At 42.0% G+C, this 25,697-nt stretch overlaps 1 protein-coding gene across 11 annotated transcripts in view; it reads left to right on the forward strand.

Moving 5' to 3' along the window:
• Window positions 1–25,697, forward strand: part of KCNIP4 (potassium voltage-gated channel interacting protein 4) — a 1,121,260-nt gene that overhangs the window by 1,085,864 nt on the left and 9,699 nt on the right. For all 11 annotated transcript variants that reach the window (XM_072737988.1, XM_072737992.1, XM_072737989.1 and 8 more), the window contains 2 exons: window positions 2,302–2,371; window positions 9,833–9,903. In XM_072737988.1, coding sequence (XP_072594089.1) covers window positions 2,302–2,371; window positions 9,833–9,903 — 141 coding nt within the window. The remainder of the gene's footprint in view (window positions 1–2,301; window positions 2,372–9,832; window positions 9,904–25,697) is intronic.

The raw sequence follows: 25,697 nt of genomic DNA on the forward strand, positions 1-25,697 counted from the left end.
CCAAGAAAAACCAACGTTGCAGATCAGGCCAGAAGGCAGCATGCGGAGGGATTCCCTTTTGCTCAGGGAAGATTAGCCTTTCTTCTACTTAGATCTTCAACCGATTAGATGAGGCCTGCCCAAATTATGGCAGACAATCAACTTGACTCAAATTTTGTTGGTTCAAACGTGACTTTCATCGAAAATTCCCTCATAGAAACATCCAGAACAACGGTTGACCAAATACTTGGGCATCGTGGCCCAGACAAGTTGACATATAAAATTAACTATAATAGTTTGCTTGCTTGCTTGCTTGCTTTTCCTCTCATTTGTTTTTGATTGCCTCTCCTTTGCTCCAATCCTCGTAGGTCCTTGGGGTCATTATTTTTACAAGGGTCATCTAATCCCAACCCTTGTGGTGATCTGGAAAGTCTCAAGGCGCATTCCAGCTCCCCCACTGGCTAGAACGTGACGGCAGAACCCCCTGTTCTGCCTCAGTGAATGTAGACACCTCAGTCACAGGTCAATTATAATGATCAAGTGGGAGAAATATACACTGACAAGCTCCGTAAACACAAGTGCACACTGAAGCCATTATTTCAAATTGTGTTCATATATCAAAGGTCCTACCTTTCAAACCAATGAGTGAGAAAATAGAAAACTTCTCATGTAAGGCACATTACAGTTGTGAGTAACTGCCTCGTTGGAATAAAGAAAGATCAAGGTAATAAATCCAGTTTATTCATGAGGGGGCAATGATTTTAAGGGTTAAGAGAAGGTTTAACACCCCGTCAGATGATTTTTTAAGATCCCAGGAGCAGGGTCGAATTTAAAGTGCACGAATATTCTGTGTCTAAAGGCAAGGAAGTTTGCACACCCCTGACGCTCCCCGGTGAATCCTGGGCAGAGCCAGGCAGCGTGGAGCATCGTGACAGCTAAAGCCGGGAGCTCAGGTACGACGGGACTGTTAGTTCGTGAGGAGCCACCCAAAGACTGGACAGAGCTTGTCGCCTCCCCACATCCGACATACCATCCGCGTCGCACATGTGACTTGCTGTCAGATTACTGCCCAGTAGTCAGTCTCCACTGCTCCAGGAGTCCCCACCCCTCAGACTCTAACCCAGAGTGGAGGAAGTTCAGCTCCCATCTTTGCCTAAGATTCTCTTACTTAGTCCCCTTTTTCACCACCAAGACAGACGTCTTCTAACATTTCAGATTTCAGTTCCTTTTGTAGACAATGTCCAATCCACTCTGGGACTCTGTCAGAACCTACAGAAGATCATGGGGTTTGCTTTGCCTCTGTTCCATGCCAGAGGGATTTTTCAATACAATTTTGGCCTGATGCCCTATAGGAAACCTATCCACAGTGTGGTTGGCCGCCCAATCCCTGTTCATCGGACTCCACATCCAAGCCCGGAACAGATTGAGGAGTTGCATCAGACCTATATGGAGGAGCTAAGGAAATTATTGGAGGCACACAAAAGGAAGTACAGTATTCCTGAGCATGAAACTCTCATTTTTAAATAACCACACTCTTAGAAGACATATAAGAGGATGAGAGAACACCCCATTGCAGGATACATGTTTTAAATAAGGTGGACCCATTCTCCAGTCCCACCAGGTCATTGGTCTGACATTAGTGGGGTTCCCAAAGTCAAGACGCATCAGTCTTAAAAAAAAAAAAATAACTTCACCCACGGAACAAAAATGGGAATTCTTCACATTCAGGCCTCTTTTCTTTTCAGACTCTCCTCTCCAGAAGTTAAAAAAAATCTTGAGGTCCTATCGCACTCAAGGTCACGTGTCACAAACCATGCCATTATGTGCTCCTGAACAACCTGTTAACAGGAATCGGTAACTGTTCCTGCGTGGGCCACTCCCAACGGGATCACACCACTTTGTCACTGAACTAAAGATACTGTGGGTCCAGCAAATTGCCAGAGGAACCTAGCCCCAAGATGCGGCCGTACAAGCATCTTGCAATGCCGTTGCTGTAAGAAGAACAATGTCATTTCCTCTCACTCCGTTGATAATAAACATGTGTGTTCTGAAAAGCAGCCCGGTGTGTTTTCCAGCGTGTCAGGCCAGCTTTGATATTTATACTGTGCGAAGATTTTTACATCTGTAATTTTTGTTTCCATTCCGCAAGAACCGCCACAGAGTTTATTGTGTGATTTCATTCTCTTTGAAAAAAAAAAAAATGGATGGATGGTTAACTTTTCTTGGTGCAGCTTTGTGCAGCAGACAGTTCTGTCTCAAAGTGCGCAAAAAATCAGTCTATGAACACTTTGCTCATATTGCTCCTCTCCCCACTTTCTTTAGGAGTGTCCCAGCGGTGTGGTTAATGAAGAAACCTTCAAAGAGATTTACTCACAGTTCTTTCCGCAGGGAGGTAAGTGCAAGTGTGGACTCGTGGCCGCGCTCTCCGTTAGAATTATGCTTGCAATCTTGACTTTGGGTTTAATCTTTTATGGCACATTCTACATTTTTAATCGCTATGTAAAAAGAATTAATACACAGCATGCGAGTGCATATGATTTCCAACATACCGTAAAAGCGAGCTACTTACAAATCGTCAAATAGCCAGGATTTCTCCTTCAGGTGAATATAAGAGGCTGTATCACCCTGTGTCTCCTACTGTGGCTCTCAAACAGCACAGCCCCTTTGGACGATGATGGCTCCGTCCCGGATACGCCGCAAATCTCGTTAGCGTGCACTGTGGGTATCATTTGATTCTCCCCATTCTCAAATTAGGAGAAATATAATTATCGTCAGTTTTCAGATGATGTGAAATCTGGGCTTTAGAGAAGTGAAATGGTTTGCTCTATAATAATTATAATTTATATTATACTTATATTTCTGGGTCAGGCATCCGCTAAGTGGCAGATATGGCTTGGAACCTAGATTTTTCTGGAGCCCCACCCAGTGTTCTTTCCCTCTTTCTAGGACCCCTTGCTATCTATCACCCCCCCACACACACCTGAGAAAGTTCATTCCACTCTAAACATTACTCTGATTGCAAAGGAAACAACAAAAGCCTAGTGATAACACACACCTGTTAGAGATGAGCGGGGAGATGTATTCGAGCCTTGTAGGTTCTCTTTCAATCGCTCAACAGGAAGCGCAGCCCAAACAGTCTACCGCGTGCCCAGCTATGTGTCAGGTGCCGAACGTATAAGAGGAATAAGATGCGGTACCTGCCCAAAAGAATGTTCTAGTTTAGTGCCACAGATGGGCGATGTCGAAATAAAACGCTAAGTGTGGAGATGGGAGTCTAAATCCTAGCATCACGAGAGCACCGTGCAAGCACAGCGCGGCCAGCGCGAGGACGGGGCGGACATAGAGAGGACGCTACCCAGGTGAACTCACCTGAGCTGAAGCAGCGGCCATTCACAAGCCATCGGATATGTGCCCGGCCCTGGCACGCATGACCCCTCGCCTCCCAGTGTCCTAGCCCCGGACCGTCCTTTTTTAACAAATGTGGAACCCAAGATGCAGAGAAGCTCGCTGTTTCCTTGTCATCAGCTTTGATTGCTTCCCACTTCAGGGAGCTCCATCATCTCACACCCAAGTAACCCCAGTGTTTCAAACAGGTCTCTGATTCCGACCCCGCCCAGGCTTCCCCAGTGGGGTTTCTTCTCAGCAGGAGCCAGAGTCACCCTGTTGGGTGTGAGCCAGCTCCGGCCACTGCCCTCCCAGAACCTCCCATCCGGTCAGAGTCTAAGCCACAGCTGAAGAGTGGCCTGTACGCTGTGATCCCCGGTGGCCTGCTCCCTCTCTGTCTCGTCCTCCCTCCCCTCACTTGCCCCCTTTGGCTCACTGTGTTCCAGCCACATCCACCTCCTTGCCATTCCTCGGGCCCACCAATCGGGCTGCTGCTTCAGGGCCTTTGAACCTGTTATTCCCTCCGCCTGGGATTTTTCTCTCCCAAGTATCCATCCCAACAGCCCACCACCCTCCCTTGTTTTCTGATGCCACTTTCTCAGCAAGGCTTTCCCTGGCCACCCCCCATTGCACCACAACCCCTTAAACTCTCTCCCTGCCAGCCTTCTCTCTGTCTTCAGCACACGAGAGCACCCAGTAATACACGCTTGGCCCGTTTTTGTTGTTATTCGTTGTCTCTTTCCCTCACTAGAACGTCTTCTCCCAGGGACCAAAGGCTTTTGTGTGTTGTTCCTTGCTGTTGGCACAGGTGGTGAAACAGTGACCAGTGGATGCGTCGTCAGGCTCCATAGTACCATATTAAATGGGCGGAAGCGGGAGTGAATGAGTGACACGTACTTCGTGTGGTGGCTGGGGCGGTGCCATGGGATAAGATCTGCAAAAGGCATTCTGAAAGTACACAACATTTGAATATTAGTTCCAGGCAAAAATTAGGTTCTCTTATGCTTTTCGGTCCATTTGGTTTTAGATACCTCACTGGGTTAAAGACAATTCCGTCCATGAATTGTCAAAATAGGCATTTTTCATTTGAGATGACCTTTAAAAATAATTCAGTCAAAAAGAACTATTCAAAAAGAATTAAAATCTTTAAAAATAATTAAATTAGAAGTCTGAGAAAACGCAAGGTGACTCGTTATTACATGAATTTGGATATCTCATGGGTGGCAATCCCCCCCTTCATCCCATCTCATTACGAACAGCCCACGGACAGCTATTGGCCATAGGGCCTGATGCCCAGATTGCAATGGGTCCACTGTCTGTATTAATAGAGAATTTGGAATATCATTTGATTAACTCATACATTTCTAAATTCTTTAAAAAATAAACATGGCATTTTTGAAGAAAAATCATGTTCACATTATATCTAAGTGTCTGTCAGCATAAACAGTAAAATCAAAGCACCTAGCACAAATGGAAGTCTTTAAGTTATTTTTTTATTATCTCAAGTGGAAGTTATTGCATGCCACAAACTGAATACAGCTCCACATTAAAAATTTATCTTATTTGAAAAATAACGTTTTGGCATTAGAGAACATCTACTTAAGCACAATCCTTCGCAAAGGATTCTTGTTGCAAAATCCAAAGGGATTTGAGGGGAAAAAAATAACTTCTGCTTTCTTAAAAATTCTTTGATTATACATGTTAATTGAATGGATAAATCTAAAAGCACCAGGCATTACTGAAGGAAATGACATATTTTAAAGAAAAATGACTCGCAATTAAAGAAAAAATAATATCACACATGCAAATTGTATCTTGCTGTACTGCTAGGAAAGAGGAAATGTCCTAAGGAGGATGGGGCTTTCCGATGAGAGGCAAATTCATGTCATGGCCATCCTCGTGCTTCTATGGAGCCATTTATTTAGATCTGAAAGCAACAGGTTTCTCATTATGAGCACTAACAATGATGGATCCATACATCACCACGTCTCAGCATTTCCTCTAGGAAAATACTTTGTCTTATCTGCAGAACCTCCCGTAATTTATATGCTGTCAGGCTCTTGGCTCTCTCTACTGCCTAGCCAGGTGGTCTACCAAGCACTACTTGCTTGGCGTTCTGGATGTCAGCACCACTGCCGTGAGCAGAAGCCTCTTGTTCGTGGGGGAGGAAGCATGCTCCTAGGAAACAAGCTGGGAGGACACGAACGGCTGGTTGGTGCACTTTCTGGTATTGTTACGGCGATACCTGTTCACCCCCACGTGCAGTGGAAGCTTTAGCGCAGAAACTCTTCGTTCACTGAGCGTTCTAAAAGCTTGTGACAATTGCAGTTGCCCGGCCTCCTCGTCCTCATGCTGTAGGGATTTGGCGCTTACTTTGCCCATACCAGGCACCTGCTCGCTCTGGAAGGAACAGATGAATGAGCTCCAGTCAGAGGCTCTACATCAACAAACATTTATTGAGCCGTCACTGCGTGCAAGGCACGTGAGGCACTTGGATGGGGTCAAGGGCCGAAAGATTTTTTTTTTTTAATAACACCGCCCACTGGGTATCCTAGGACAATATTTCTAAGGATTTTCATCAAACAGAAACTATTATTCTTGTATATGAAGCTGCCTTACCGTTGCAACAGGGCCTTGAATTGTATATTCTAATGCATTAATTCGGTACCCTGTGCTTAAATTCAAGGGGGAGCAGGGATTTGCGGTAGGAAGACAAAAATCAATCAGATTGATTTCAGTCCACAGACCTAGAACATGATAATCAAGTGTATTTGTTCTGATTCTCTGAAATTTATGTGTATTGATGGCTTTTGTAATCAAGGGGCTTGGCCTTATCGATGTGGTCTGGAAATAATTGGGTTGAAGTCACCAGACTAGCTTGAGTCCTGGGTTTGTTGATAGACTGTGTCACCACCTAGGCGTGTGACCCAAATGGTGTATTTCTGTGGGCATCAGGTTGTTCTGGTGTAAATTGTGGAACAATATGCTTATAACATCTATAAAACATGGAACAAAGGAGTCCTCAGTTTTCTTTCAAGTCTACACGTCTTTTCTAGGAGTTGGTGTTGGAATGTCTTGATTTCATTACCAACTCCCTCGTTAACCACTAGGTAATCTCAGCTCAGTCACCCAAGGTTCCTGCAACTGTTTTATACTTCGGTAGATGTCGATAAACAACGAAATGGTGTCCAACAGCCCTTCCTATCCTAAGCATCCATAACTGTTGTCCCCCAACTATAAAACTTCCACATTTCATTTTCTACTTCGCAAGTAAGATTGTAAGAAACTGAGGCAATCTCAGCCTATCAAGCTTGGGAACTGTTTTTGCTCTGTGTGAGGAAAGGTGGTCACAGGAGAGAGAGATGAGAGATCAATGTTATACCTCTTGACCTCCAAACTGTCCTGAAATCTAGAATCCAGGATGCCAGTTATTCACTGTCTTAGAAAATATTTATTATCTAAAGAGAAAAACAGATGAAACCTGACCGTAGATGACGTGGTGGGCAGTTTCCCCCCTTCTTCCTGTATCTCACTCTGTGCCTGGCCAGCTCAGAACATCACTCCCCTTCTTTTGAGATGTTCAGTCTCCAGATGCCTGTCAGGAAAAATCCAAACTGCAGCAGAAGCCACAATGCCCCTCATGACATAATTCTGCTGGTCTTTATAGAGCAGGACGTGGCATCAAATTAGAACCCCAGTCACCTAGACACACAATAGAGATTTCATTTTTTAAAAAACGGGAATTTTTTCAGGTGGAAATGTATTCTATCAGTAAAAAATATACTCACATTTCTTTAAGGTGGTTGTCTGTTGACCAATAATTATAACAGATCATATTTATTGAACATTTAATATGTGCTGTTAGGACTGTTCTAAGCACTTTGCATATTAGTATCTCATTTAATCTTTCCAGGATGACCCTACGAAATACATACGGGTGCTGTTATTTTGTAAATAATGAAACTCAGTCCCAGAGAGGTCAAACAACTTTCCCAAAGCCATGCAGTCAGTATTCGGTAGAGCTGAAATTCAAGCCCAGGCAGCCCGACTTCACTACATGAGTAACAACTGCTGTCCTCACAGAGAATCTGGGCTGGAAAACTGGTTTAACTTCCAGGGTAATTGCCAAAGCACGTTTATTGGAACAAAGAGTCCTCTATAGCACATCAGGGCAAACCTTGAGAGTGTTTGTCAAGCTTTAAAGCTAGAGTGACCCCATTTAAGAAGAAGGCTAATTATTGTATGTTCGTGTTAGCTTTTTTTTTTTCTGATTTAAAAAAAAAATTGCCACCATTGTTTGTTCTGAGCCATTTTTCATGTTGTGTCCTGCTTGCTAAGGTAAAGGCATTTACCCTAAATAGGATACCAAGAGACCTGCTTAATGAAGCTCATTAGAAAACATGCAAAATCTGTTTTTTTCTCCCTCGAAAGTAAGTTTAACATACCATCTGTCAACTCCTATCACCACAGGGCACTAAATAGTTCAAGAAGTCTGTGTAAAAGTACTGGTGAGAGCAAGACGACTTTGTGAATAAAAACAGGCTGCCAATCCTTAATGACTCTATAATGGAACTTCCTCACAATGGCCCTAAATTGATTATAACCAAATCCCCGGTGATAACCCATATTCAAAAGGATTTCTTTCTGCAACTCATCAATACCCTGTGGACATTCACTCTAGGTACAAGAATGGGACATATTATTTAGGTTCAAATGTGGTCCCTGTTTAGTTCATAGAAAACAGTGTTAGTAATTCATATGTGTAAACATAAGTGGTTTCATATATAATTCATATTATATTTAAAGGTAAAACAAAGTGTCACCGTCACTTTTGAGAAACTGAGTATTCAGTCTACCTTGTGAAATATCTGGCCTTCACTAGCATTTACCACCAGGGTGAAGCATTCAGGAAAAACCACCCACGAGAGGACCTTGGGTGCCTGCGAGATGGGAGAGAAGTTTCTATGACCCCCGACCTCCCTTATTCGGGAAGGGACATCCTCTCCTCCTGCTACCATGACTTAGTTTCTTGACAGCCTTTACAAAAGCAATTTATAAAGTAAAAGGTGAATAGAAGCTTTGTTCGATCCCAGTAAAAAATAAAGGTTAAAAGTTATAAAATAGAAATAGATGAGATTTTAAACAGAAGATAAAAGGCCGGAACCAATGAGCTAAAAGGTTACAATTTTTTCTTTCTAATATAAAAAAAAGGTTAAGGTAAAAAGCTAAAACCATGAGATGAAACATTTGAAAGAATCAAGTAAATCTGATCACGGTCAAGCACGGAAGCACTGAAAAATGAAAGCTGCACTAGGAAAAGAAAACAGTAAGATATATTTATATATATATATACATTAAAAAGCAGAAAGCTCAGAGATTAAGGGAGACAATGGAGGAAAGTGGAAGAGGGAAAACAGGGAAACCCACCCAGGAGAAGTGAGCTAAGCGGAAGCGTTGGCTTTCAGAGCAGTGGGGCCTACGGGGTGGCCCTGGGAGGTGCTGGGCACCAGCCGGTCCCCAGCTGCCCACCGTGACCCAGAGCCCGGGTCCAAGCCAAGGCTCAGAGGCCCTCAGAACCCCCCACACACACCCTGGCCACGGAAACCTCCCCGGCACTCCGGTCCCTGCTCATGGGGCCACGTCCCTGGCCATGGGCCACTTGGTTTTTGGGTCAGAAAGACTCAGTCATGTCCTCCTACTTTAGTCCTTGTTTTTTTTTTTTTTTTTTTTAGTCCTTATTCACTACTTGACTTTGGGCAAGTTTCTTAACCTCTCTGAGTCCCTATTTTTATCTGAGTTGTAAAAGTGATGAACAAATTCATAATAACAACACTAAAACACTAAATACATCAATTCATGTAAGTCTCACCATTAGTATTATTTTTCATTAATCAGTTTGAGAGAGAGAGAGAGAGAGCAGGGAGGGGCAGAGGGGGAGGGAGACAGAGAGAACCTCAAGCAGACTCCCCGCCCTGCCTGGAGCACGCGGGAGCACTCGACCCTGTGTCCCTGAGACCACCAGCCTGCAGATAGCAAGAGTTGGACTGAAGCTCCCAGGTGCCCCTTGCTCTTAGTATTTTTATTATCTTACTTGTAGAGAGAGCCGCTGCCAAACGCTAAACAATTTCCAGATGTGTCCCGCTGCATCCTCCCCCCCCCCCCCCCAGGGAACCATTGCTCCTCTGGGTGCCAGGAACACCCACCAGGCCTCTCGGGCCACAGCCTTGCAGAGACCAGCTATCATCAGGGCCTCTGAGAGGAGCTCATTCTCATGCATCTCCCATTACAAGCCTCTTCCGAAGGAAGTTGTGCAGCCAGGAAAAAACCACAACTAGGGGAACTGGAAAAAAACACAAGTAGGGGAGCTGGGGTAAATTGTCCTAAACAGGAGGAGGCCCGGGCGCGGGGCGCCAGTCCTGACAGGGGGTTGACGTGCGGCCTTACTGATACTCCCTTTTCAACATTTCAGACTCTACAACATACGCGCATTTTCTGTTCAATGCCTTCGATACGGACCACAATGGAGCTGTGAGTTTCGAGGTGAGTCTTAGACTTTTTTTAATGTGTGATTTGACTTTAGATGCGCTGGAAGAGATTTATAGTCTATTTACAGGGAAAATCTGCGTTTGGTGGTTAAATGACTTTTTTTTTTTTTTTTTTTTTTGCCTTTTGAGACTTATGCTCTGTATTATTATTGTTGCTATTCTTGTAGAACACTGAGCATGAGATCTACCCTTTTAACAAAACCCTAAGTGCACATTATAATAACAACGCAGCGTTGGAGCAGCACATCTCTAGAGCTTATCCATCTTGCTTAACTGAAACTCCATGGCCATTAGTCACTGCCCACTTCCCTCGGCCCCAGCCCCGGGCACCACCATTCCGAATACTCCTTGATTCTAGGAGTTTGACTATTTTCGGTATTTCATGGCAATAGAATCTCTCAGTATTTGCCTCTCTGTGGTGGCTCAGCGTGTCCTCAGGTTCATCCATGTTGCTGCATATGGCAGATTATTTTCTTTTTTAAGGATAAATAGAGGTTGCATTGCATGAATAAACCACATTTTCTTTAGCCAGTCATTCATCTATGAGCATTTATGCTGTTTCCACATCTTAGCTGTTGTGAACAGGACTGCAACGACTATAGGAGTCTAATATCTCTTCAAGATCTTGATTTTTAATACTTTCTGATAAATATCCAGAAGTGGGATTACTGGATCACGTGGTATTTTTGTGATTTTTTTTTTTTTTGTAATTTTTTGAGGAACCTCCATACTGTTTTCCAGATAGTGGCTTGCACAGGTATGCTTTCCCACCAACGGTGTGCAAGCGTTCGAATTTACTTACATCCTCAACCCTTCATACCTTTCATATGTAATAGCTATCCTGATGGGTGTGTGGTGACACCTTACTGTGGTTTTTATTTGTATTTCCCTGATAATTGGTGATGCTGACCATTTTTCCATATACCTGGTGGCCATTTGTGTATATTGAGAATGTATGTTCAAGTCCTCGGCCCATTTTTTAATTAGGTTGTTCGATGTTTACTATTGAGATGAAGAAATTTCTTATATATTTTGGAGATAACCCTTTATCAGATAAATGGCTCCCAAATATTTCCGCGCCCTTCTACAGGTTGCTTTTTCACTCCATTGGTTGTTTCTTGTGCTGTTCAGAAGCTTTATAGCTTGATGTCATTACACATGTTCACCTACTTTTTATTGCCTGTGTTTTTGAGGCACATTCATGAAATCATTGCCAACACCAATATCATGAAGTCTTTCCCCTGCGTTTACTTCTATGAGTTTTATGGTTTCAGGTCTTATGCTTAAGTCTTTAATCCATTTTGAATTGATAATTGTGTATGGGGCAAGGTAAGGATGGAATTTCATTCTTTTGGGTGTGGGTATCCAACCATTTGTTGAAGAGACTATCCTTCCCTTTCCCCCATTGTATATGCTTGACACCCTTATCAAAGATCAGTTGACCATATAGATGCAAATATACTTCTGAGCTTCCTATTTTGTGCATTTGGTCTATATGTCTGTCTCTATGCCAGTACCACACTGTTTTGATGTTATAACTTTATGATATACTGTGAAATCAGGAATTGTGACATCTCTAGCCCTGTTCTTTCTCAAGTATTGATTTGGATATTTGTGGTCTTTTGTGGTTTCATAGGAATTTTTTTTCTATTTCTGTAAAAAAATACCACTTGGGATTTTAATAGAGTTGCACTGAATCTGCAGATAATTTGGAGTAGTATGACTATTTTAACAATATTAAGCCTTCTAACTCCTGGAACTTTCTATTTGTTTGTGTCTTCTTTAATTTTTCAATGTTTCACAGTTTTTAATATACAAGTTTTTCACCTCCTTAGTATGTCCTAAGTTTTTTTTTTTTAATTCTATTCTTTTTGGTGCTATTGTTAATAGGATTGTTTTCCTAATTTCCTTCTCAGTTCATTGTTGGTGAATAATTTTTGTATGTGAGTTTGAATCTTGTAACTTTAATGAATTTGTTTATTAGTAGTAGCAGTTTTTTTGGTGTGATTATTAGGATTTTCTATATACAATATCACATTCTCTGATTTCTTTTTCTGGCCTAATTTCTCTAGCTAGGACTTTCAGTACTCTGTTGAATAGAAGTGACAATATTGGGCATCCCCTCTTGCCTTGCTCCTGATCTCCGGGGGAAGCTTTCAGTTTTTCATCATTGACCATATTGTTAGTGCTGGGATATTCATATATGGTCTTCATTATGTGGAGATACTTTCCTTCTATTCTTAGTTTGTTAAGAATTTTTATCATGAAAGAATGTTCAACTTTGTCAAATGCTTTTTCTGCATCTATTGAGATGATGATCATGAGATTTTTCCTCTTTATTCTGTTAATGTGGTATATCATATTAACTGATTTTTTTAAAGATTTTATTTCATGAATAAAATTTAGATTTTATTCATAAATTTAAATAAAAATAAAGATTTTATTTCATGAATAAAATTTATTTCATGAATAAATATTCATGAGAGACAGAGAGAGAGAGAGAGAGAGAGAGGCAGAGACACAGGCAGAGGGAGAAGCAGGCCCCATACAGGGAGCTCGAACATGGGACTCGATCCCGGGACTCCAAGATCACACCCTGGGCCGAAAGCAGCGCTAAACCCCTGAGCCACCCAAGCTGCCCCCATTAACTGATTTTTATATGCTGAACCATCTTTCCATCCAAGGGATAAAGATTACTTGGTCATGTTGTATGATCCTTTTAGTGGGCTGTTAGAATTTGCTGGAATTTTCTGAGGATTTTGCACGTATACCTATCAAGAATATTAGCATATAGTTTTCTTTTCTTGTGATATCTTCATCCGGTTTGGGTTCCAGGGTACTGCTGACCTCATAAATGAGTTTGGAAATATTCCTTTCCCATAAATTGTTTGGAAGAGTTTGAAAAAGATTGGTATTAGTTATTTAAATGTTTGGCAGAATTTAACAGTGAAGCCACTGGGTCCTGGGCTTTTTTTGTTGAGAGATTTTTGATTACTGATTCAATCTCCTCATTATAGGTCTGTTTATACTGTCTATTGCTTTATGATTCAGTGTTGGCTAGTTGCATGTTTCTGGGAATTTATATATATTTTTCTAGTCCATTGGTGTACAATTGGGCATATAGTCTCATATGATTCTTTTCATTTCCGTGGCATCAGTTGCGATGTTTCTCCTTTCATTTCTGATGTCTTATTAATTTGACTCTTTTCTCTTTTTTTCTTAGTCTAGCTAAGAATTTGTCAATTCTATTTGTGGTTTCAGAACACCACCATTCAGAAGCACAGGTGACAACTTGGACTTGCAATTGGCATCTGATTTGGGGCAGGGCAGTCTTGTAAGACTTAGTAACCTTAACCTGTAGGATCTACTTGTCTCTCCAGGTAGAAAAGGTCAGAATTGGCCTGGTGTCAGAGAATTGCTTGGTCGTATAGGGGTATTTACACTCACACACGCACTACATTGGAATTGGATGCAGAACTGTTAATACATATAATGGAAACAAGGTAATTGGGGGTGGTACCCTTTTTGGGAGTAGGATAAGGTGCATCTTACATGTGAGAAGAAATTCAGCGAATGTCATAATAAAGGGGATGGAATGGGATCAGTAAGAAAAGGTACTAATAGGGCTGTCTGAAGGAAGCCTGCCCATGGATTTGATGAACTAGGTGTGAAGGACAAGCATGAGCCAATTAAGAGAATAAGGGCTCAGGGTGAGAAGCAGGGGGGTGTGATGCAGAGGCAGAGGCCTGGGAATGAAAAGGAAGCATTTGTACATCACCTAGAAGTTAGAATACACAGAAAAAGGCCAACAAGGAAGATTGGATGAGAAGACAGAGGCCAGCTCCTGCCCTGTCTGAGGCAGGATGTTAAGGAGGCTGGATTCTTTTGTGAGCGGTAAGGAGTCCTTGAGGAATTTTCAGGAGGGAAGTCACTGGATCAGGGCTCTGTTCCTAGAAACAAGAAGTTCATTGAGCAGCTCTGTATTCTAAGAATCCTGAAAGGAGCTGATGTAACCCCAAACGACAAGGCACTGGTGATGAGAAAGAGGCCACAAGCATAAGAGATATTAAAATTGAATTGATAGATTTCTATTTCAACAGACTTTGTCATGGTTAGAGGGGGAAAGTTCAAATGGGCATTGCCAGTGACCTGGGAGCAGGCGCTCTGAAGAGTCCGGATGGAAGAAGAAAGTACCTCCTTCCCAGCTATTAGTCAGTCAGTGGCCCCAGGAGCAGGGTTCCCAGGACAGCAAAGTATCTCCTCACATGTACTGGGTTCTCCTGCAGACTGAGTGCACCTACAATAAAGACCCTGGGCCAGGAAGTTCAGTTTGTCTCTTATAAGTTAACCAAGAAATATCTCTGTGAAGAGAAGGGTGGAAGCCAGCAGTGGCTGTAGCAGGTCCAGTCGACTGTGGAACCTGCAGCGGTTGAGGCAAGGGCAGTGGGGTCGGTCTCGGATGTGGCAGGAGCAATGGGGGACGTGTGTGAGTGTCACAGGTAACATCTGTAACGTTCCTTCCACTGGCGGCGGTTTATGATCACCTCGTCGTAATCTCGTGTTAGCGTTTGCTGCACTTCACCAAGCTTAATTCCAGCACAGCCTTAGCTTAGCAATAATATCGAAGTCAATGATTCCCATTCACCTAATGAAATCTTTCATAGCTAGTTTGCAAGAAAATGAGTAGGGTAAAAAAATACTAATGATTTCATTACTTGAAATTACTTACGTATCAGAAATGTACCATCAATTACCTTATAGCACATTGTACCCAATTTCAACGGGTAAATTTAGTCTGGTGTTAATGATATGGGACCACTCCTAACACTGCTGTTACAATATTTATGTAAAATGCTGGTAATTGTGATGAACGTTGATTATAATTTGGGAAATTAGTTGTTATGACTGTATATTATAAGCATGTTGGTAATATGTCTTTTGCTTTAAAAGCAAACTAATGGCTGAATTAATAAATGTTAAATCAAATTCAACACTAGGCTATTGCGATTAGTTTTCTAAATCGATTAGGTACCTGGAAAGACTCTAGAAAATAGAAATGATTAGGCACTGAACATATTTTGAGTAGCAGTAGCATCCTGAGAGGTATAGCAGAGACCGTTCAGATTCTATAATATAGAGAAGGGAAGTTTTCTACTTAATTTGCTTAAATCCAGAAGGACAGGGTGAATTAGACGACGGAATGGGGTGGCACCTGCGTCTGACTACAACTGGGCCTAATTCCCTCCTTGACATTCAGGGACTGTGAGACGTCAGGCTGAGAATCTAAACCGTGTGGGCCTTAGTGTTCATCTCTGTAAAATATCAGTGAGCAAAGCTACTTGATAGAGGACTGTAAGAATGAAAAAGTACTGATGTCACTAAAGGGCTTGGCTCAGTGTCTGGCACCAAATACATGCTTGATATTTATCAGCAGTTAGTACACGGGAAATTTTTCTAACAAAGCCAATTAATAATGACATCGATCATCTTATTACACAATAATCTATCATTGAACAGATTCATTCAAAGCCTAGGTGATCGCCCTGTCCATGATGCTATGAAAGATAATTCTGCATCTAATCATGTAGCAAGCACCTACTGTGTGTCAGTCACTAACACTGTGTTTAAAAACAGCATTAACAATAATATTAGCTCTACACCATAATAATAACTGACTCTTGTTTAGAGCTCATCTATACTCCTGAGGCAGGCAATTGTGCTGAGAACACTATATTTACTAACTTAGTTCATCTTCATAGGTCCTATTATTATCTTTTTAGCAAATGGAGAAAGGAAATCACAGAGAGGTTAAGCCATGTTCCCAAGGTCACACCGCTAGAAAGTAGGAGAGCCAGGATTCAAACTCAGGCAGCAGAATGTGTCTCTTAGCAACCGTGCTATCCTGCCTGGGAGGTGTATACAGATCCCCAGCCCCTCGTCGGAAATCCTCAGAGCCAGCTGAGTTCTGTCATTCACAGCCTTGCAGATGTAGACAGGTAATGCCCTGCGCACACTATTCCATATCATTTAATGTCTCTGGTAGGGTCTGCAGCAAGCTATGATCAAATGTGTAATATCCTGTTCATAAAACAGGATAAATGACAAACATGGCGGGGACTGCTACTGATGACCAACGTCCACGTGCTCTACTTGGTGATCACATGAGTAGGCCATAATCCCAGCCTCCCCTGCACTAGAGGGAGGCCATGACTGAGAGTTTGCTGCTGAGATGTGAGTGGAAGTGACCACTCACATCATCTCCTTCCTCTCTTGCTGTCTGTGGGGACTATGCGGTCACATATTTCAGTTGGCCCTGCAACAAAGTGGAAAGAACCCGGATCCCTGAATGAGCGCATGGAACAGACCGCTCTCCCCATTTCACTGTGTGTGAGTGACAAGTAAGCTCATATGGTGCTAAGCCACGAAGATTTGGAAGTATTGGTATAGCTGTTAGTGTCCTCTGATTACTATGATATAGACAGATTGGGTGATAGATGATGATAGATCATACATGGATTGATAGATGATAGATAGATGATAGAGGATAGATAGATAATTAGAAATAGATTGGAAATAGTTTTATGTCCATTCACTTCAAGTTTTGGCACCAAATGAGTTTGGCACTAAAATTTACAAACCAGGATTGAACCCCAGCTCTGCCTAAGTCTCTAAAATATATGTTTTTAGCCAGAAATAATCAAACTTCTCCATAAAGGGCCAGAGAGTAAATATTTTGGCTTTGCAGGCCACATGGTCTCTATTGTATCTACTCAACTCTGCTGTTGTAGCACAAATGCAGCTACGCACAAATTCTGCATAAATGGGCGTCGCTGTGTTTTAACCAGAAATGTACAAAACATTTGTTTACAAAACAGGTGATGAGCCATATTTGATCCCCAGGCCATAGTTTTCCAAACTCCATTCTTAACCATTGCAGTAGACTACCTCCTCCTGAGGGCCTGGGCCACAATGTTTGCTAGATGACATCTAAGATGTCGTTCTATGATCTAATTACTGAAAATTATCACCAACTTTCACAATTTTCTCTCAATACAACCCATCCACAAAAATCACTGATTACTGATACAATTATTGGCTAAATGATCAACTCTGAACCTTTACCACCATTTCAATAATCACCGCCCACCAAATATTATCACCAGCAGGGCACTGCATACCTCGAGCAGGTCCCAAATGGCAAGTTTATTTGAATTACTGAGGCTGACTTAAAATATTTTCTTTGGAACAATTCTGGAAATTGGTGACTGATGATTTGACATCAGAACTACAGTTCAAAGCTTCAAGAAAACACTATTCACTGACAATCCAATTCACACTGAATAAAAAGTGAATGGCATTGCCTGGAGACATTATAAACCTAAAAAGTAATCTCTTTGTCATTCACAGTGATGAGAAAAAAAAATGTTTTTCTCCCAAATATCATTTATGGTTATGGGAAAACTTCCTTTCTAAGATGAGTCATTTTGTCAAACCAAATAGCTATTTTCAGGGCACCTGGGTGGCTTGGTTGTTGAACACCCAACTTGATTTCGGCTCAAGTCACGATCTCAGGGTCCTGAGATTGAGCCCCATGTTGGAGGGCTTAGGACAGAGTCTGCTTGTCCTCTTCCTCTCCCCACCCCCACCACTTGCATGCTTTCTCTCTCAAATAAATAAAAGAAAAAAAATAAAGTAGTTGTTTTCTTCTGAGATGTCAGGCATCAGTGTGAATTATTTAAGCAATATTATCACTAGGTATAACATTCTGATTTTATCAGATTTATTAATCATTAGGGCTTATCCTTATATCTCTCAACACATACACACCCAACCTGTAAATACAATTGTCCTTCTCATCTAGTGCCCATTCCAGGGAACCAGTGAAAGGCAGGTTCAGAAGTCTTCTCATGTCATGTATTTATTTAACAAGTATTTATTGAGCATGACTGTGTGCCAAACACTCTTCTGGTTGCTGGCTGGGGACACAGCAGTGAGCAAAAGACACAAATCTTTGTCCTTGTGGGGCTTACTTTCTCCCATTTTCATAGAATCCAACTGTTCCCACCATTGGGTCTTTTGCCCTGGGCCTCATCCATACCTTTTTGTGGATTCCCAGGGAATGTGACTGGGCCACACGTGTCCTGGGTTTTGCTGGTCATCCATCATTCCTGCAGCTCTTTCCCTGGAGTCTTGCCTAGTCTTGCCATGGGGGTACCCAGCTCCTCCTGCATTTGCTTCCCACTTCCTGCAGGCCCCAAGGGCATGCCCTTTAAACCCCTCGTAGCACATGCTACATGCTACAGGTGGGATAACAGCAGATTATTACAAGACACACCAGAAAAGCATACAGTAAATATCTTTATCTGACAGATGGAAGGTCAGATTTCTTTTTTTAAATTAATTTTTTAAATAAACTTAAAAAAAAAATTTTAGACCAGGTTTACATTTATAGAAAAGTCACAGAAAAATGGTACAGACAGTTCTCATGTACTTCACATCCAGTTTTCCTATTATTAATATCATACATTAAAATGGAATACTTGCTACAAGTAATATTGATGCGTTATTCACTGAAGTTCATGCTTTCTTCAGATTATCTTAGCTTTTACCTGAGGTCCTTTAGTCGTTGTTGTCGTTCCACCATCCTAGGCAGGGAGGGCACCCTATTAAATTTAGCCCCCGTGTCTCCTTAGGCTCCTCTTGATGTGACAGTTCCTCAGATACTCCTTGTTTTTGATGACCTTGACAGTTTTGAGGAGTATGTGTCAGGTGTGTTGTAGAGTGTCCGATGTGCTGATGTCTTCCCTCATGCAGGGACGTACGCTCTGGGGAGAAAGCCCAAAGACATAAAGTGCCATACTTTATCACAGAAAAGCAAGAGCACATTTTATCATGAACTATGACTGTTGACTTTTACCTTGGGCACCTGATTGAAGGAGGGATTGTCCTTCCTCTACTGTCAAGTTACGTTTTTTCCTTTGTTCTAAACCATAGTCTTTGGAAGAAAGTTACTATGCACAGCCCACTCTTTAGGATGGGGGGGGGGGGGGCATGCTCCACCTCCTTGAGGATAGAATAGCTACATCATTTACTTGGAAATCCGCCTGGGATATAGGTCTCTTCCCCCTTCATTTGTGAATTTTTTTGAATTTTTTTGAATTTTTTTTATTGGAGTTCAATTGGCCAACATATAGCATAACACCCAGTGTTCATCCCGTCCAGTGCCCCCCTCAGTGCCCGTCACCCAGTCACCCCAACCCCCCACACCCCTCCCTTTCCACCACCCCTTGTTCGTTTCCCAGAGTTAGGAGTCTCTCATGTTCTGCCTCCCTCTCTGATATTTCCCACTCATTTTCTCTCCTTTCCCCTTTATTCCCTTTCACTATTTTTTATATTTCCCAAATGAATGGGACTACATAATGTTTGTCCTTCTCTGATTGACTTATTTCATTCAGCATAATCCCCTCCAGGTCCCTCCATGTCGAAGCAAATGGTGGGCATTTGTCGTTTCTAATGGCTGAAAGGACATAGGAATCAAAAGGAAAAGCTCCCGGTTGCCAAGCTGGAACAACCTGAGCAGCAAAATAAATAGGGTTGTGTTGGATTACAGCTCAAAATACAAAACAAATATCCACTCGTCCATGCTGATATAAATGACTTGTTAAATAAATTCACAAATGAATTGGGGATCCTACTCTTCCGCCATCTTGCCCCGATTCATTTGTGAATTCATTCAACAAGTCATTTATATCAGCATGGACGAGTGATATTTATTTTGTATTTTGAGCTGTAATCCAACACAACCCTATTTATTTTGCTGCTCAGGTTGTTACAGCTTGGCAACCGGGAGCTTTTCCTTTTGATTCCTATGTCCTTTCAACATACCCCATCCCTGTGGTTGTTTCTTCTCTTTTGTTGTGTTTCTTTCATCACACCCTTATTTTCCGGCACTACGAGATGCTCCAGGCTCCTCTTACAACTTCCTGGCCCCAGTCCTGAATTAATCTCCAACTTTGACACTCTAACCTCTATGGAAGCCCCAGGAATCTCATCTAAAGATAAAGCAGATGTGGTCTGTATACACAATGGGATACTACTCGGCCATCAGAAAGTGAAATCTTCCATTTGCGACGATGTGGATGGAACTAGGGGATATTATGCTAAGCGAAATAAGTCCACCAGAGAAGGATAGTTATCATATGCTCTCACTCATATGTGGAATCTAAGAAACAAAACAGGAGTTCATAGGGGAAGGAGGGAAAAATAAAACGGAATCAGGGAGACAAACCATAAGAGACTCTTAATCATTGGAAACAAACTAAGGGTCACTGGAGGGGTGGGGGTAACTGGGTGACGGGCATGAAGGAGGGCACGTGATGTGATGAGCACTGGGTGTTAGTATAAGACTGATGGATCACGGGCCTCTACCTCTGAAACTAATAATACACTATATATTAATTGAATCTAAATAAAATTTTAAAAAAATAAAAAAACACATGCTTGTCAGTCAGACACAGGGTTCAAATCTAGCCCTGACGCCTAGGGCAGGTTCCTCTGTGCTTGACTTTCTTCAGCGTAAAACGGAAATGATGACAGATACCTCACAAAATTGTTGTAGGATTGATGGGTTTGAGAGTCTCGAAAATTGCACAGCACATAGAAAACGCTCAGTTAATGTTAGTGACTCTGACATCTGGTCAGTCTCAGAGAATTGATCTCAGGCTGGGTGTTCCTGGATATGTAACTCTTGGGCTTCCTAGCTGATCTTCTTAGAGCTTTCACAGTCGCACATATGTTTGCATACTGAAACGCGCTTTTTTTTTTTTTAAGAAACTAAGGTTATTTTCTAATTCATTTATGAAGTAATTTTATAGCAAGAACTATGAATTCCTGGCATTCCTAATGTTCTACAAATGTTATTAGGAAGTAGGTGAGCGGAAATCGCTTTGAGTCACTACTTCGCATCACCCCACAAGTTATGTCATATGGTAGCAAGGAAAGACATATGGCCTATGTTTACATCATACTGTTGGGTATAACCACAGCCCATCGCTTCAGTTCCAGTCAAAATGAGGCCCGGACGTTGAGTCAGAGGTCTCCATCTGACTGTCAGCCCCCTGCTCATGGTCTTGGCTCACTTTTTTTCTCTGAGCATCTCTCTATAATATAAAGACAGCAATACCTACTCCCTATGGTTGCACGAGGCCAGCATGAAATAACACACAGGAGCTGCCTAACACAGGGCCCCACACACATCCGTAAGCTGTAGTCATTATTACTATGAAACCTCAGTTCTCCCAGGACCCAGGACTTCTACTCCTTTCGTAAGGAAGTAAGTCAAAATGATGGCAAATACTTAGAGAAGAATTTTCACACTGCATCATTTATAATAAAGAAAAATTTTAATTTACATAGCCAACAGTAGGAAGTGTGATTAAGTAAATCACAATATATCCGTATGACAAAGTAGTGTTTCAAACTCCAGATTGCAATCATTAGTAGGTGGTAAAATTAATTTAGAGATTAATGACAAGAATGTTTAAAAAATTAATGGAAAAGAAATGGAAGTAATCATTCTCTGGTGTATACTCATGTGTGTGTGGGTGGGGGGTATATGTATGTGTTCTAGATTATTATGGTTCGGTGTCCAAAATGTTCAAAAACTACTGTGATAGTATCATTAAACCATATGAAATGACTATTCTTGACAAATATGTTAAAATAAAAACATCAGCAATCTGGGGTGCCTGGTGGCTCATTGGTTGAGCATCTGACTCTTGATCTCAGCTCAGGTTTTGAATCTCAGGGTCCTGAGTTCAAGCCCCATGCTGGGCTCCAAGCTGGGTGTGGAGTCTATTAAAAACCCAATTTGAAACCCAATTTCATAGGGTTCAACCTCATATGTAATTATTTAAATGATGTCACAATGGATTTTCAGTGACGTGGGAAAATGCTTGTAATTCTAAGTGAAATATATATCATTATATATCTATATATAAAATATATAAATTAAGAAAACCTTTACTCTAAAGGTCTATAAGGTTCTAAGGCATGCATAAAAATGGTAATATTAGTTTTGCCTAAGTGATAGGATTATGTATGGTTGCAATTCTCTTCAGTATAGTTTTCTGTAATTTTTTACCCGAATCAAGTATTATATTCATGTGCACATTTGTTATGTATTTATATTTATTTTTTATTTAAAAATTTACTAATGTTTAATGGCCTCCAGTGAGATCGAACCAAAGAATTTTCTTGTAACTTAACATATGTCATCACCATTTCAGACACTAAATTACCTAAATAGACAAAGCTGTATATCAAACAAGGCAAGTATATTATCCCTTCTGCATAATAAAAGCCAGGCCACAAATCTTAGAAAATTTGCTTATTACTTTTTAGATATATTGATACCTGGTGTGAACTTCAGGTAGTACCTGAAATTATGTCTTTCAAATATTTTAAAAAGTGGCTGCGCTACTGTGGAAGTTTAACTCCACCCAAGGAGGTCATACCAGAGAAAATAAACAACCTTTAAAAATTTCATGAAAATATATAAGCGAGCATTAAGCAACATGCCAAACACGTGGGTGATTTTCCATACGGAGTCTGTCACTGACTAGCTAGTTAACACTTTTATTTTTTTAGTTTTTAGTTTTTTATTTTATTTATTTATTTATTTATTTATTTATTTATTTTAGTTAACACTTTTAAACTTCGGTTGAGTCACTTCATGGTGTTTTCCCGATGATAAACAGGACTTTCTGTTGCAAATACCCCCAAAAGCATGAGGATAAGCCGCAGTGCTCTTTGAGTGGCAGGTAGGGAGGCAGATGCTGGTGTGCAACCTCATTGGTTCCTCTGATGAAATCCCAAAGGGGCTCCTGCACGCAGAGCTCAAGGGGACCCGGAAGGAAGAGGCAGGCCACGCGGAGCGCGAGGCAGTGGGGCTAATAAGGGAACTTACCTCTGCGGCTTGTCTGGGGCACCTGCAAGGCCAGTAAATCTCGTTCTGCCCACCAGCATCTTACGCGTCTTTATGGAGGCCTTAATGGGACTCGGTCACATATACAGTCCAGATGGTCTCAGCAAGACCTGACTTCCTCAAGGCCGCACCCTTGCCGTGGTTCCTTGTCCAGAAATGGTGCGCAGACACATTTCCGAGGACAGGGGACAAGAGGCTTGGGCTGGCTGCCTGGGCCAGCCCGTGGGTCAACCGGTGGTCATGTCCTCCTGATGACCTCCTCTGACACAGGAAGACTAATGTCCTGTCATAGCAACCAGAACTAAGGCACTAAGCGAAAATTTGATAGATACCTAAAAGCTCACGCTGAACAAGGCCGGGATATTATGAAGCCGACTCTTTATGCCTTCTTCCTTCTTTTCCTTTGATCGTAAGAAAATGGAAACCAGAATTCAGTACCGATCATTTTTGTGCATTAGGGAACAGATGCAACCTTCTTTCACAGATAAAAGGTAATTATGCAAAGTACTCTGAGAGTTGTTTTTTGGGGGCTTTTTTTGTGAGTTTTTTTTTTTTTTAAGCCCTATTACTCTTGCTTAATAGATTTCAGTTACCATTCAGAAAAGCCTGGAGCAAAAACCCCATAAGACACAGTGAGTTTCTCATTTTCCTTTTCCACAAGTAAGGAATCATTTCTCTTCTGAAATAACTTTATTGATATCATCCAGCAAGATGGTATATTACGAGGTAGAGGGGTGCTCGAGGTCCACAGCCATTTTTTAGTGTAACCAGTTTTGGGATACATAGTACTGAAGAGGAAGATGTGAATCAGGTGTCAGTTTGTAAATCAGGATATTTTTGTTTACGTAATAGAAAAATCACACAGTTATGAAAACAATATGATGGCTTTACTGGCTCACGGAAACAAGAAGTCCAGAGATAAGGATGGGTACAACTAAGGATGGGCTCTCCTGAGGTCACAAAAACGTGCCAGCAGCTCCTTGGCTCCAAGCTTGATTGTTCATGTCAAGCAGACGTGGACTGGGTTCGGTTGCAGGCCAACCACAGATCCAAATGTCTTGACCAAAGGGATAATGTGTGCCTCTGGACTCTGCCCAGGCCACAGCTGCATCACTAGGGCCAGAGGTGGAGAGCACTTCTGCAGAATGGATGAAGCGCCAAATGGAAATTAGTAGAGACTTCGTAGGAAGGCAACCCATAGAGTCCACACATGACTTTAAAAGTGCTTTCATTGTTGCTCTAGTCTGGTGATAGGGCCAATGCCACTGAAGATTTCTGGAGGCCAGTGGTCCTCAGTGTGATTCATGGACCCACAGTATCAGCATTCTCTTGGAATCTGTTAAAAATATATATTTTTGCAACCCAACCTAGACCTAATGAATCAGGAATCCTGAGGGTGGGGCCCAGCAATATGTGTTTTAGCAACCCCTCCAGGTGATTGCGCGGCAAGCTAAATTCTGGAAACGGCGCTCTAAGCATGTCTTCAAAGACCTTGTATTGGGGCACCTGGGTGGCCCAGTGGTTGAGCATCTGCCTTAGGCTCAGGTCGTGATCCCGGAGTCCCGGGATCGAGTCCCACATCGGGCTCCCCGCAGAGAGCCGGCTTCTCCGTCTGCCTGTGTCCCTGCCTCTCTCTCTCTGTGTCTCATGAGTAAATAAAATCTTTAAAAAAATAAAAAGAAAAAGATCTTGTGTCCAGCACCCTTTTGCAACTAAGGGCACATAACTATTACTTTGTGATTTGAAGCAACTGGTAAGGTTCATTTGATAACCATCAACCTCATCTGGCTTTGTAAAACTGTCCAGCAATCTCCCTCTGACAAGCCTACCCTCCCATACTCAGCAGTGACTATTTTGTACCTTCTAAAAAGCCAAAGCTTATAGTTCGCCAGTTGTACACTGCACATTAACTCTTGATTATAGTGTGTTACAGATGTCAGGTTTACATATATCAGAACAACTTCCCAGGAGATAGCACAAGGTATTTTGAGGGATGGTCACCTTCTTGTAATTTGCACAAGTCACCTGATTGTCTCGTATCGTGGCTGCCTCCTTTCCTTAAACCTTCCGTTCTTGCCCTTTCTGCCACGTCCTTTACTCCCAAGCAGATGACACCCATTGAAGCTGTCAGGTGGGACCTTGCTCTTATCAGCTACAGGCATCCACGGTATGTTCTCCTTTTGTGTTAACTGAGGAAATGCACCTCCTCCCTGCAGAGCTTGGACCTTCTACCTGCACGTGGAACTCTCCCACCTTCTCAGAAGGATCAGTCCATCCCCTACATTTCCTCCTTCTCTCTCACACGCACACATTAGTAATCTTCCTAGTTTGTTCCCTGCAGTAATCAAAGTGCTCACCTTCAAAAGTCTCTCCTGTGAACCCATATTCCTCTTCAGGGGTAGCTGTCTCTCTCTATCATCGTGGCCAGCCAAGAGTCATGTGCTTTCTACATCAGCTCCCTCATGTTTCCTTCTTATACTCCACAGAAAGTTCTCCCATCAGTCATTGGTGATCCAATGAACACTTTTCATTCCCCAGCAGCATCTCGTATCATGACAAACCATCCTTTTCTGGGAAATTGCACTCTTTACTTGGCCTCTCATACTTCTTTAGCAACTTATTTTCAAGACCCCTTGCCAGCTTCTCTTTGCCTATCAAGTGCTGGAATTTTTTGTGGCCTTCTCTTGAGTTCCCTTTTTCTCTCACTTTACATCTTACTCTGAATAAAGTTGGGAAGTAGGGTATGGTTATCTGGTTGTCACAGCACCATTTGTTTAAAACACTACTCCTTCCCCATTGCATGG

The sequence above is a fragment of the Vulpes vulpes genome, chromosome 14 (genome assembly GCF_048418805.1).
Source record: "Vulpes vulpes isolate BD-2025 chromosome 14, VulVul3, whole genome shotgun sequence".
Taxonomy (NCBI): domain Eukaryota; kingdom Metazoa; phylum Chordata; class Mammalia; order Carnivora; family Canidae; genus Vulpes; species Vulpes vulpes.